The sequence below is a fragment of the Coregonus lavaretus genome, assembly GCF_964263955.1.
Source record: "Coregonus lavaretus genome assembly, chromosome: 7".
NCBI lineage: Eukaryota > Metazoa > Chordata > Actinopteri > Salmoniformes > Salmonidae > Coregonus > Coregonus lavaretus.
Window position 1 is genome coordinate 62,443,135 of NC_139994.1, and position 15,000 is coordinate 62,458,134.

At 45.9% G+C, this 15,000-nt stretch overlaps 1 protein-coding gene across 1 annotated transcript in view; it reads right to left on the reverse strand.

Moving 5' to 3' along the window:
* Positions 1-15,000, reverse strand: part of LOC311132616 (arf-GAP with Rho-GAP domain, ANK repeat and PH domain-containing protein 2-like) — a 113,144-nt gene that overhangs the window by 86,522 nt on the left and 11,622 nt on the right. Inside the window, 5 exon segments of the mRNA XM_084165862.1 lie at positions 68-75; positions 111-231; positions 11,187-11,256; positions 13,336-13,737; positions 14,433-14,497. Coding sequence (XP_084021988.1) covers positions 68-75; positions 111-231; positions 11,187-11,256; positions 13,336-13,737; positions 14,433-14,497 — 666 coding nt within the window.

A 15,000-nucleotide genomic window follows, 5' to 3' on the forward strand; every position in this document is an offset into this window, starting at 1 on the left:
GAGGGAAGATAGAGGGAGGGAGAGGAGAGGAAAGCAGAGGAGGAAGATAGAGTGAGAGAGTAGGTACTAGGCTATCTAAGGGGTGAGATGTAAGGTGTGCTCCTTTTTACCTTCCCTCTCCAGCCGAAACACAAAGGTCCTGAGGGAGGTGACCACTTCGAAGCGGTTGTCCCCCTGCCCTTGCACCTGCTTCATCACACCGCACGGGATCAGGCCTTTAGAGTACATCTCCTGTAGGAAGACACACAGAGATAAAGAAGCATAGTGGGACGTCACGGTGCACACACACACACACACACATTAACAGAGAGCTGCATCGCCCCCACAAACACAAACATTATTTCACACAGGGGGAGAACAGGTTCAGGTTGGTGCACACACACACACACACACACACACACACACACACACACACACACACACACACATACTACCATGCTTCCACACAAAGTAGTGAAAAAAGCACACACACTACAATGCTTCCACACACACAAAGTAGTGGAAAATGCACACACACAAACGCACACGCACACACACTCCCAAATGATACAAAAACAAATCATAGTACTCTCTGGGCGTGATAGAAATCCTTAAACAAATCTGGAACCAGAAAAGAAACCTGTCCCATATTTATAGAAACACACTACTAGGTCTGAAGTGTTTGTTGGGTGAACAGGGATTTAATTACCCTACACTCTAAACCAGCACAACAAGCAAATCATGAGCATGGTGCCCTGGAGATATCGGTGACCCTCTTTCGCTGGCGTCCCAAGACAACGACACTGAATGTATTGGGTCACATTGCCACATGGACAGAAACCAAGTCGAAACACACTGACAAACCAGCCAACTATCCAAAACTTTAAATTCCATCTCACTGTAAAGTATGAAGTTGATTACCAGGACGTGTACTCTGAGCATGCGCTGACCAACTGGCAAGTGTCTTCACTGACATTTTCAACCTCTCCCTGACTGAGTCTGTAATACCAACATGTTTCTAGCAGACCACCATAGTCCATGTGCCCAAGAACACTAAGGTAACCTGCCTAAATGACTACCGACCCGTAGCACTCACGTCTGTAGCCATGAAGTGCTTTTAAAGGCTGGTCATGGCTCACATCTACGCCATCATCCCAGAAACCCTAGACCCACTCCAATTTGCATACCACCCCAACAGATCCACAGATGATGCAGTCTCTATTGCACTCCACACTGCCCTTTCCCACCTGGACAAAAGGAACACCTACGTGAAAATGCTATTCATTGACTACAGCTCAGTGTTCAATACCATAGTGTCCTCATCACTAAGCTAAGGACCCTGGGACTAAACACCTCCCTCTGCAACTGGATCCTGGACTGTCTGACAGGCCGCCCCCAGGTGGTAACAACACATCTGCCACGCTGATTCTCAACACGGGGGCCCCTCAGGGGTGCGTGCTCAGTCCCCTCCTGTACTCGCTGTTCACCCATGACTGCATGGCCAGGCACGACTCCAACACCATCATTAAGTTTGCCGACGACACAACAGTGGTAGGCCTGATCACAGACAACGATGAGACAGCCTATAGGGAGGAGGTCAGAGACCTGGCCGTGTGGTGCCAGGACAACAACTTCTCCCTCAACGTGATCAAGATAAAGGAGATGATTGTGTACTACAGGAAAAAGAAGAGGACCGAGCACGCCCCCATTCTCATCGACGGGGCTGTAGTGGAACAGGTTGAGAGTTTCAAGTTCCTTGGTGTCCACATCACCAACAAACTATCATGGTCCAAACACACCAAGACAGTCGTGAAGAGAGCATGACAAAGCCTATTCCCCCTCAGGAGACTGAAAAGATTTGGCAAGGGTCCTCAGATCCTCAAAAAGTTCTACAGCTGCACCATCGAGAGCATCCTGACTGGTTGCATCACCGCCTGGTATGCCAACTGCTCGGCCTCCGACCACAAAGCACTACAGAGGGTAGTCCGTACGGCCCAGTACATCACTAGGGCCAAGCTTCCTGCAATCCAGGACCTCTATACCAGGCGGTGTCAGAGGAAGGCCCTAAAAATGTTCTAAGACTTCAGCCACCTTTGTCATAGACTGTTCTCTCTGCTACCGCACGGCAAGCTGTACCGGAGCGCCAAGTCTAGGTCCAAAAGGCTTCTTAACAGCTTCTACCCCCAAGCCATAAGACTCCTGAACAGCTAATCAAGTGGCTACCCGGACTATTTGCATTCCCCCCCAATTTGATTTGATGTGTCAAACTAGCTAGCATTCCCTCTCACTGTATAAAGTTAGAATCTCCAACGAAAGGCCCTGAAAGCAGTGTTGGTGGAGAAAGCAGAAGTACGTTTATGTCACTGCAGTGAATGAGAGGACATTATTTATGGGTGCTGTAGCGGATTAAAGAGGGCCATCCAGACGTTGCATTATTCATATATATATATATATATATATATATATATATATATATAATGTAATTATCATTGCATAGTACACTGGATAAAAAGACCTCTCTCTCTCTCTCTCTCTCAAATCTCTGACCTCAAACTATACTGTATGATAGCGTGATCGTGTGTTGCTTCCATTCTACCACAAGAGCATTAGTGAGGTTGGGCACTGATGTTGGGCGATTAGGCCTGGCTCGCAGTCGGCGTTCCAATACATCCCAAAGGTGTTCCGATGGGGTTGAGATCAGGGCTCTGTGCAGGCCACTCAAGTTCTTCCACACCTATCGACAAACCATTTCTGTACGGACCTCGCTTTGTGAACTGGGGCATTGTCATGTTGAAACAGGAAAGGGCCTTCCCCAAACTGTTGGAAGCAAAGTTGGAACAAAGTTGGAAGCACAGAATCGTCTAGAATGTCATTGTATTCTGTAGCGTTAAGATTACCCTTCACTGGAACTAAGGGGGCTTGCCCAAACCATGAAAAACAACCCCAGGCCATTATTCCTCCTCCACCAAACTTTACAGTTGGCACTATGCATTGGGGAAGGTATTGTTCTCCTGGCATCCGCCAAACCCAGATTCGTCTGCTCGTTTCAACTGCTCCAGAGTCCAATTGCGGCGAGCTTTACAGTACTCCAGCCGGTGATCTTAGGCTTCTGTGCAACTGCTCGGCCTGGGAAACCCATTTCATGAAGCTCCCGATGAACAGTTCTTGTGCTGACGTTGCTTCCAGAGGCAATTTGGAACTCGGTAGTGAATGTTGCAACCGAAGACAGACGATTTTTACACACTACGCGCTTCAGCACTCGGCGGTCCCGTTCTGTGAGCTTTTGTGGCCTACCACTTCACGGCTGAGTCATTGTTGCTCCTAGACGTTTCCACTTCACAATAACAGCACTTACAGTTGACCAGGGCAGCTCTAGCAGGGCAGACATTTGATGAACTGACTTGTTGGAAAGGTGACATCCTATGACGGTGCCATGTTGAAAGTCAGTGAGCTCTTCAGTACGGACCATTCTACTGCAAATGTTTGTCTATGGAGATTGCATGGCTGTGTGCTCAATTTTATACTCCTGTCAGCAACGGGTGTGGCTGAAATAGCTGAATCCACTCATTCGAAGGGGTGTCCACATACTGTTGGTGTACTTGCCTCCCTACCAAAAGATGGTCGCAGAAATAAAAAGAATGACGGGCAGAAAGAAAGTCACCTACGAAGGGTTCTTCCACTCAAATGAAAGCGGGATTTGAACAGCCTAATTACTGACACGGGAACACCTCTCCCTGGGGCTTCAATATCACAACAATGTTGTAGAATCGCACGGGGCCACCTGCACCCACCACCACAGGGCTGTGAACTTTCAACTTTGAATAAAGCTCTCTTTACCTCTATTTCTCTCTGCTTCTCCCCTCCTCTCTTTGTCTCTCACTTTCACTCTGATTCTCTCTCTCCCCCAACCTTTTCCTCTCCATCTCAATCTAGATGGGGATATAAATGAGTGAGAGAGGACGACTCATGCCGCTTCGTGCTGATAATTATGCGTAATGTGGTTTAGATGTAATTAATAGTTTTAATGAAGGTTTTTGGGGTCATGTGGAAGAAGACGTGTTTTAATCGTGAGCAGCATCTGTAAATACTATGATGGAGGGAGGAAGGGGTTGTTGATGGAGAGCTCAACAGAAGTTGTGGTCAAACAGATAGCTAATACAGTATGTTTGACAGCTAGTCCCAGAAGACTGCCTTGGGAGCAATGAGGCAAGATAACGTACACAATGAGGCCTTCCTATCGCTCAGTAAAGATATCCTCCTCCTAAGGTATCCTCCGCTTGTTCCGTCTCTCCTGCCTTGCACTTGTTCTTCCCTCCGTCTCTCGCTCCCTCGCTTCTGTCTTCCTCTGCTCTATTCATCCTTCTCTTCCCTTTCCTGTGTTGTTCCAACCCATCTCTCACTTGTTCTTAACCTTCTCCAGTTCTCAAGCTGGGTATTGTTTGGGTAACTGGAGGTACTGTTGTCATGTGCATATGTTAAAGCGTATGTGTGTGAATCATAGTGTGTGTGAATCATAGTGTGTGTATGTGTGTGTGTGTGTGTGTGTTTGTCTTTATTTGTCACATGCTTCAGGAAGCAATTAAACGCACCTCTATGGAGCTGAAAGCCTTCAACGACAGAGCCTGCATGTGGCTGGGCATGTGGAGAGGAGAGGAGAGGAGAGGAGAGGAGAGGAGAGGAGAGGAGAGGAGAGGAGAGGAGAGGAGAGGAGAGGAGAGGAGAGGAGAGGAGAGGAGAGGAGAGGAGAGGAGAGGAGAGGAGATGAGAGGAGATCTACTGCTTCAGAACAACCAACCACCCAACACCCTGGAACGTATCAGTGGAGTCATGGGGACACCTTCTGGTGATACGATGGAACTTCGGTTAGAAAAAACAACTGCGTGGAAATGCCCTCGACAGCAATTAGACAATTAGACGCTGAAACTTCACTAGAACATTAGCCAGGACTTCACTTTTAGGTCTTAAGTGTGACTCTGTTAGATGTATGAAATAAACAAACAAATCTAAGGTGTAAATTGCTTTTTTGAAAAAGAGGGAGTAACACTACTTTATAAATAGACGGTATACCATGGACATTGCTATGTGTATTAATAAATAGACTGCATACCATGGACATTGCAATATATATATTAATAAATAGACTGTACGCCATGGACATTGCAATATATATATTAATAAATAGACTGTATACCATGGACATTGCTATATAACACTCAGATAAAGAGCAGTGAGGTGTTAGGAAGAGAGAGAGAGAGAGATATTGGCATTAAGGGGCTTTGCAGTGACACACAGACAGCCAGACGAATCACTGATCCCCTTTACCTCCACACACACACACACACACACACACACACACCCCAAATCTTAGCTTTGGGGCTAGCGTTTTCACAAACTGACAGACAGGTTCACATGTGACATCAGATCACCCCCCAAGGGTCCTGTTGAGGGCCCCGTTCGGCCCCTGGAGGCTGCTATATGTCTGAGAAGCAGAGGTTGACGAAATCGGACGAAAGGAGGCGATTGACACTTATCGTCGTCTAGGGCAACCCTCGGGAGCGGAGTGAGAATTTGAGAACGCCACTCTCTCAACTCTCCCACGCCACTGATGATATCACACAGCCTGGAGACCATGGGGTGGTGATTACTTTAGTCTGGGAACATTGGAGAGCATTAGAACTAGGTGGGGGTGAGGATGACAGAGAGGGTGAGAGAGTTGGAAGGAGTGAAAGTAGGAAAAGTAGTGGAAAGTTGATCAAAGTTTCCCATAATGCATTGGGAGACTCCAAGGGTGATTTTTTTTTCTGCGACCACTGAGCGTGTGGGAATCCTGAATATCTGGGAACAGTCAGATGCATTAATTAAATTCATAAAAAAATCTCAAGGTACTTAACAAGAAATCAATGGCCTTGCCCTATCACACACACAATCAACATTGTCCCTATCCCCACAGTGTCCCTGTCCCCACAGGGTCCCTGTCCCCACAGGGTCCTTGTCCCCACAGGGTCCCTGTCCCCACAGGGTCCCTGTCCCCACAGGGTCCCTGTCCCCAAGGTGTCCCTGTCCCCAGTGTCCCTGTCCCCACAGTGTCCCTGTCCCCACAGGGTCCTTGTCCCCACAGGGTCCCTGTCCCCACAGGGTCCCTGTCCCCACAGTGTCCCTGTCCCCACAGGGTCCATATCCCCAGTGTCCCTGTCCCCACAGTGTCCCTGTCCCCACAGGGTCCATGTCCCCAGTGTCCCTGTCCCCACAGTGTCCCTGTCCCCACAGGGTCCTTATCCCCACAGTGTCCCTATCCCCACATTCTTCAACCTCATCAACGTTCCCTCTCAGCCTCTGACATAAGGTGGCCTTCGACGTTCCCTCTCAGGCTCTGACATAAGGTGGCATTGAGGGAGTGCCAACCTGCCTTGTGCCACTCTCATGTTACCCAGTCACTGACCCCAACGTAGTAGTGTGAGGTAGGATCTATCCCCAACAACCACAGGCAGCAGAGCAGAGAAAGATTGAAGCGGACCTCTCCCTTCACCCAGACAGTGCTCCTGCTCGGCTCCTGAGGCAACATTCATTACATTCACTTTCCTACTTTAAAAAGTCTAAACACTACTGATGCCCCTCCCCTCCCCACACCACACACCCTTTATACACTCCCCTCCCTAAATACTCAAGCCTACAACCAACATCCACTGTGATATTGAGCACAAAACACTGAGTCACCACCTCTCTCCTTCCCTCTCTTTCCCTCTCTCTTTCCCTCTCTCTTTCCCTCTCTCTCCCTGCCCTCCCTCCCTTGTACTGACTTCCATTGCTGCAAGCGAGCATGTCCCAATAAATAAAAATGGCAAAACGCAATGGAAAAATAGATGGGGAGAGAAAGAGGGGGAGCTATAATTAGTAAGTGATTAACGAGTGGCATCAGGCAAGGTTCGCATCAATTGATTGTGATGTTGGGCAAAGCTGCAACGCTGCCTGTCTGCCTGCCTTTCGGTCTGTCTGCTGAAAAAGTGCGGGCCTAGCCCAGGGAGTGCGCCGCCAAGCGCCACACACACAGTCAGAAACACACACACACACACACACTCAGAGAGATACTCTCGCTTTCTCAGTTATAAGTTGCCTGCTCTGATGAGGGTTAATGGCAAGTTAAATAAAAGTTACGAACACAAATGACAGTGCCACAGCCAACCCAGACACACATTCAGAAACACTTTTTACACTACCAGTTAAGTCTGCTGAAAGTCAGTTGCAAAGCCAACAAGGTAAAAACAAAGAGTTCAGTCAAACCACCAGAATGAATAGAAACCTTGCTCATCTATACACCAGCCTTAAATTTATGTTCCGTCTACTGTGTGAATAGTCTATAGCTCAGAGTCAATACTTTCTGCCTCAATAACAGTCTACACCGAAAAGCTGATGACAGTAAAAACAAGAGCCACAAAACTTCATAAACAGTCTGATGTCAAAACCAAAATTGTGAAGGTTAAATTCCTTTATTTCTGTTTCTGTCTGTCTGTCTCTGGTTCGTCTGTCTGTCTGTCTGTCTGTCTGTCTGTCTCTCTCTAGTCTGTCTGTATGTCTCTAGTCTGTCTGTCTGTCTGTCTGTCTGTCTGTCTCTGGTCAGTCTGTCTGTCTGTCTGTCTCTGGTCAGTCTGTCTGTCTGTCTCTGGTCTGTCTGTCTCTGGTCTGTCTGTCTCTGGTCTGTCTGTCTCTGGTCTGTCTGTCTCTGGTCTGTCTGTCTCTGGTCTGTCTGTCTCTGGTCTGTCTGTCTGTCTCTCTCTGGTCTGTCTGTCTGTCTCTCTCTGGTCTGTCTGTCTGTCTCTCTCTGGTCTGTCTGTCTGTCTCTCTCTCTGGTCTGTCTGTCTGTCTCTTTCTCTGGTCTGTCTGTCTGTCTGTCTGTCTCTCTCTGGTCTGTCTGTCTGTCTCTTTCTCTGGTCTGTCTGTCTGTCTCTCTCTAGTCTGTCTGGCTGTCTGTCTCTGGTCTGTCTGTCTCTGGTCTGCTCTCCCTGCTCACTCTAAAGGTTCAGCTGTGAGCTCTTCTTCCCCTCCCTCGCTCCAGCCGAGGCAGCTAGACAGCACTAAGCGTAACTTGACCCTTCACCCTGGAAGTGGAGAACAGACAGATAGAGGAAGTGGACAGGGAGAGAGAGAGAGAGAGAGAGAGAGAGAGAGAGAGAGAGAGAGAGAGAGAGAGAGAGAGAGAGAGAGAGAGAGAGAGAGAGAGAGAGAACAGAGCGCGCGCGAGAGAGAGAGAGAGAGAGAAAGAGAGAGGGAGAGATCTGCTGAGGGAGGCAGTAAAGAGTCTTCCTGCACTCCTCTCCTCTTCCCTTATGCTGCACTGTGTACCCAGGCACCGAGAGAAAGTGGTACCCATTGAAGCGTGACAGAATGTCACTCTGTCCTTGAGTCCATTCTTTACAGCAGCATGTTAATGATGGTGGGGGAGAGAGAAGGGGAACGCATAGCCCGGATGGGTTAGATGTAAACTAAATGGCCAGAAAAATGTGGACATCGACTCGTCGAACATCTCATTCCAAAATCATGGGCATTAATATGGAGTTGGTCTCCCCTTTGCTGCGATAACAGCCTCCACTCCACTAGATGTTGGAACATTGCTGCGGGGACTTGCTTCCATTCAGCCACAAGACCATTAGTGAGGTAGGGCACTGACGTTGGGTGATTAGGCCTGGCTCGCAGTCGGCGTTCCAATTCATCCCAAAGGTGATCGATGGGGTTGAGGTCAGGGCTCTGTGCAGGCCAGTCAAGTTCTTCCACATTGCTCTCGACAAACATTTTCTGCATGGACCTCGCTTTGTGCATGGGGGCATTGTCGCGCTGAAACAGGAAAGGGCCTTCCCCAAACTGTTGCCACAAAGTTGACAGCAAAGAATCGTCTAGAATGTCATTGCATGCTGTAGCGTTAAGATTTCCCTTCACTGGAACTAAGGGACAAGAAACCATGAAAAACGATTATTCCTTCTCCATCAGACTTTACAGTTGGCCCTATGCATTGGGGCAGGTAGCGTTCTCCTGGCAACTGCCAAACCCAGATTAGTCCATCAGACTGCCAGACGGTGAAGCGTGATTCATCACTGCAGAGAACGCTTTCCCACTGCTCCAGAGTCCAATGGTGGCGAGCTTTACACCCCTCCCGCTGACGCTTGGCAATGCGCATGGTGATCTTAGGCTTGTGTGCGGCTGCTCAGCCATGGAAACCCATTTCATGAAGCTCCTGACGAACATGACGGTGCCACGGTGCTTACTGAGCTCTTCAGTAAGGCAATTATACTGCCAATATTTGTCTATGTAGATTTCATGGCTGTGTGCTTGATTTTATACACCTGTCAGCAACGGGTGTGGCTAAAATAGCCGAATCCATTAAGTTGAAGGGGTGTCCACATACTTTAGTATATTCAGTGCATTCTGAAAATATTCAGACCCCTTGACTTTTTCCACATTCTGTTACGTTACATTCTTATTCTAAAATGTACTAAACATTTTTTTCTTCTCAATCTACACACAATACCCCATAATTACAATATTACATTTACATAAGTATTCATACCCTTTACTCAGTACTTTGTTGAAACACCTTTGGCAGCGATTACAGCCTCGAGACTTCTTGGGTATGACGCTACAAGCTTGGCACACCTGTATTTGGGGAGTTTCTCACATTGTTCTCTGCAGATCCTCTCAAGCTCTGTCAGGTTGGATGGGGAGCGTCGCTGCACTGCTATTTTCAGGTCTTCCAGAGATGTTCGATCGGGTTCAAGTCCGGGCTCTGGCTGGGCCACACAAGGACATTCAGAGACTTGTCCCGAAGCCACACCTGCATTATCTTGGTTGTGTGCTTAGGGTTGTTGTCCTGTTGGAAGGTGAACCTTCGCCCCAGTTTGAGGTCCTGAGCGCTCTGGAACAGGTTTTCATCAAGGATCTCTCTGTACTTTGCTTCATTCATCTTTCCCTCGATCCTGACTAGTCTCCCAGTCCCTGCCGCTGAAAAACATCCCCACAGCATGATGCTGCCACCACCATGCTTCACCGTAGGGATGGTGCCAGGTTTCCTCCAGATGTGACACATGGCATTCAGGCCAAAGAGTTCAATCGTGGTTTCACCAGACCAGATAATCTTGTTTCTCATGGTCTGAGAGTATTTAGGTGCATTGGCAAACTCCAAGCGGGCTGTCATGTGCCTTTTACTGAGGAGTGGCTTCCGTCTGGCCACTCTACCATAAAGGCCTGATTGGTGGAGTGCTGCAGAGATTGTCCTTCTGGAAGTTTCCCCATCTCCACAGAGGAACTCTGGAGCTCTGTCAGAGTGACCATCGGGTTCTTGGTCACCTCCCTGACCAAGGCCTTTCTCCCCCGATCGCTGAGTTTAGCCGGGTGGCCAGCTCTAGGAAGAGTCTTGGTGGTTCCAAACTTCTTCCACTTAAGAATGATGGAGGCCACTGTGTTCTTGGGGACTTTCAATGCTGCAGAAATGTTTTGGTACCCTTCCCCAGATCTGTGCCTTGACACAATCCTGTCTAGGAGCTCTACGGACAATTCCTTCGACCTCATGGCTTGGTTTTTGCTCTGAAATGCACTGTCAGGTGAGTGCCTTTCCAAATCATGTCCAATCAACTGAATTTACCACAGGTGGACTCCAATCAAGTTGTAGAAACATCTCAAGGATGATCAATGGAAACAGGCTGCACCTGAGCTCAATTTTGAGTCTCATAGCAAAGGGTCTGAATACTTATGTAAATATGGTATTTCTGTTTTTTATTTTTAATACATTTGCAAAAATGTCAAAAAATCTGTTTTTGCTTTGTCATTATGGGGTATTGTGTGTAGATTGATGAGAATAAACAAATATTTAATCAATTTTAGAATAAGGCGGTAACATAACAAAATGTGGAAAAAGTCAAAGGGTCTGAATACTTTCCGAATGCACTGTATAGTGTATGTGTGGGCGGATGGATAGAAGGATTGGACGTATGTGTGGGTGGATGGATGGATCAGAGGGTTGGATGTGTGGGTGGATGGATCGATCGGAGGGTTAAAAATACCTTTCTTCAAATAATGAAGGTGTGATATGTGGTGGTGGTGGTGTGTAGGAGGTTATGAACGTGTTGAGGAGAGGACGTTAGCGTTAGCATGGCAGTGTTAGTGTGTAAAATGTTAGGTGAAAGCACTTGGTGTGTGTGTGTGTGTGTGTGTGTGTCACTGACCTTATCATTGTTGTAATAAGAGAGGTTCTCTCCATCAAACTTTACCCATCTTTTCTGAAAGACACATTTTCTGAAAGTGAAAGAGGGAAAGTTGAACAGAAAGTAGTATGTAAACAGCATTTAAACCCAACCACAAGACACTTGTTTTTGAGCTAATTCAACTTTGTATAAATAAAGTTCATTCTGTACAGTAGAATAGTATCATACCATTTGGTACATTAAAACAGGGTGCTGGTAATGCTGCTAAAATAAATGAATATTCAACATCTCAAACTAAGGCAGTCTGACAACTCTATGCTAATCAGGTGTTCAGAGGGAGGGCACAAAGCTAAATAAAAAAAAGAGAAGTGGCAGACTTTTTTGTAAGAGGAACTATGAAAGCATCATCATGCAGAGAAATACAACTAAATAAAACGCAACCCCTGGTTTGCTCTGAGGGTGTGAAAACTAAAATAGGGTTTCTCACACTTAAACAGAAGAAGACGAGAACAGAAAAAATAACTGCTGTTTTCCCACTTAACGAGGATTCTGGGTAGTCATTGGTCGAGTTCCTGCACGACTACATTGCAGACGCATCCCAGATCTTACAACGCCTGGGTATTTAAAAAGGTGCACTATGCAGAAATCGCTCCGCCATTTCCTGGTTGCTAAAATTCTAATAGTTCGCCTAATTTCAGTTTATGTGACAAAACAAGCAAGTGTAGAGTATTATTGTATTATCTAAACCGCTCTGAAATATATTTTAAATAACCACAAATATTGTATTTTCAGCTGTTTGAAGCTGGTGTACAAAAAAGAAGTAAAAACAAAACCAAGTCTGCCACTGGCAGAGTTATTGTAACCTTTAATATTTGGCCTCTGCCAAAAGGTCTGGGCCTTAATGGCACAGGTGGTGTGCTTGCATAACTGCAAGGGTTGCTGGTTTAAACCCTGGTCTGCTGGCTGTTACACTCTAATAGCTCAAATCAGTTCTATTAAAGTATGTTTAGAATTGACCATGGATAGCCAAAAGTAATTGTCTGCAGTTTTCAGAAGGTGAATAGCTAAATTGATTGTGACAGTCTTACATTGTAAAATATGACTCAATTCCAATTGAAAGCAAAGTAAAGGAAAACGGTTTTAAGTCATTGACTTTTGAAGGTTGTATACCTCAGCCATAGAGACTAAACAAAGAGATCCCCTTGTACACTAGAGCCATGTCTTTCTTGTGCCTATTACAGCTTGGTGTTGGCTTTGAACTGATGTAGCTAGCTAGCTATGTTTTGTGGAAAAATTTAGGACTGGCATTTGGACGTGAGCTAGCTATCGTTATCTAGCTTCTGTGTCAAGATGTTGTTGTCATCTGTTGTCTTCTGGCTCTACCTTGCTAATGGCTGAAGTTATTTGTGTAACAAACCTTCTATAAACAAATATAGCTTGCTACCTTTCTTTGCCTGTTCGTTAGCTAACTAGATAACTTTCAGCTGACTGGTGTTAGCTAGCTACTTAGGCTAGCTGCTGGACTTTGGACAAGAAAGCCAACGTTAGCTAGATAACGTTAGCTAGCTAGCTACCTAGCTAATCAAAATATATGTTTGTATTTATTAACCTCAGCTTGAATCCCACCATATAGCTAGCTATCTACAGTAGCCTAGGTTTGTTCTCAGCCACTTCTTGTGACTGGCAGCATGTTGCAGCTGTGTTGTTGCCGAGCAATTGAGTTGCTCAACCCAGTTAGATAGAACTCTGAGATTCGGCTGAAAATATGTTAGCATTGTCAGAAGTCGTTGGTTCTTAATGGACGGAAATGTACACGTGAGAGAGATAAATTCTACATTTAATAAAAACTGTTGCACCTACAAACTTAGTCAATCTAAAATGTTAAAGTGTTTTAAGTCTCGTTTTAATCCGACGTGTAGATTTTGAGTTAGATACACGCAGAAAACTCAATAGTTAACGACCCTGTTAAGAATCCGGTATGTGGTTCTTGGTAACAGCCTGACGGCACATGACCAGAGACAAGGAGTGTGTTGTGTATGTCCAATCAAGTTGATTTGCACATTTTCATCGACATTGGTGTCCTATTGGTTTAGATATGATGGTATGTAGATTTTTAATTTAACATTGAGCTTACTACAATATAATGTTATATTTCATCCTGTGGTCCTACCCTTGCGGTGAGAGCTTGTCCAGCCAGCCCATCTTGAGTTTGGTCTTGGAGGCCCCGTAGAAGCAGGCGTAGGGGGAGATATTATCAGCGTGGTCTGCTGGTAACGCAGGTATCGTATTCTTCACCAGACCCCCCAGAGTGTCAAAGGGCTCCGAGTAGATGTCACACACCACCATCGTCATGGGAACGACCTGGGAGAGGGTGGGGCCGGGCAGGGGACCGGAGAGGAGGGGCTCCGGAGTCGCCGTGGCAGCGTTAGGCTGATTGGATAGTTCTAAATTGGCGGTGCACTCTTCCACTATAGTGTAGTCATTGTCGTAGACGGTGTGGACCGTTGACGCATGTGGAGGGACCTGTGTCTTGTTGCTATTCATGGACTCCTTGATCTTACCATGCTTCTTTCTGTGGGATAGGGTTGCATTCAATAAATCAATCTATATATTTCAAATCAACCACTTGTGTTATTTTCCCATGATGTCAAGCAAAGAGGCACTGAGTTTGAAGGTAGGCCTTGAAATACATCCACAGGTACACCTCCAATTGACTCAAATAATGTCAATTAGCCTATCAGAAGCTTCTAAAGCCATGACATCATTTTCTGGAATTTTCCAAGCTGTTTAAAGGCACAGTCAACTTAGTGTATGTAAACTTCTGACCCCACTGGAATTGTGATACAGTGAATTATAAGTGAAATCATCTGTCTGTAAACAATTGCTGGAAAAATTACTTGTGTCATGCACAAAGTAGATGTCCTAACCGACTTGCCAAAACTATAGTTTGTTAACAAGACATTTGTGGAGTGGTTGAAAAACAAGTTTTAATGACTCCAACCTAAGTGTATGTAAACCTCCGACTTCAACTGTATATAATACTTTTGCATGTGCAAAAAATAAAATGACACAATTTGGTTTAGCTTTATTTGGTGCAATACTGTATGGTTACTGTACAGACTACAGCAGCTGGGTTTAGCAACCATGCCAAGTTCAGTAGATAAACGCCTTCCTCTTTTGAAATACTTTTAGACTATTTATTGACTAAGCAAAGATAGTGTTTACTGTTAGATACAACTAGTGTGTCTCAGAGTGCCCTCGTTTTACCTCAGCTTCTTCTGCTTGAGCTTCTCTGTGACTTCTTTCTTGAACAGTTCTTTAGTACCCTGGTCCTGAGAAAGAAGAACGCAGATTAGCCATCAAGGCACAAAAAGGCATTTTCAAAACAGGCATTGTTAGCCTGATAGCATAGTGGCTAGGTTAGCTTAGCGGATAGGCTAGCAGGTGACATTTCTATTAACCACAGAGGCCAAAGTGAAACTGATTGAGCCCCAAGTTTACTCTCAATTTGCATTGAAAGAAGAGACAGGGGGAAGTGGATTTGTGTGTGTGTGTGTGTGTGCAGACAATTAGAAAGTAGAAAATAGAACTGGATAGTGAGTTTCTCTCTTAGCTACTACCACAGAATCTCAAACTGTGAAAATGTCAAGCAAGATTCTGAGAATATACACTCTGTAGAAGGGGTAACACTGAACAAATATCAAAGAAAAGAAGAATAGGGCTTAGCACCTGCCAAAATAACTCACTTGGCACAGGTGGGGCCTACCAGGCTCTGATCAGCCTCCCCATGACCAAATCTCTCTGGAGATCTTGTCATCATTGCCTGACTGTAAAT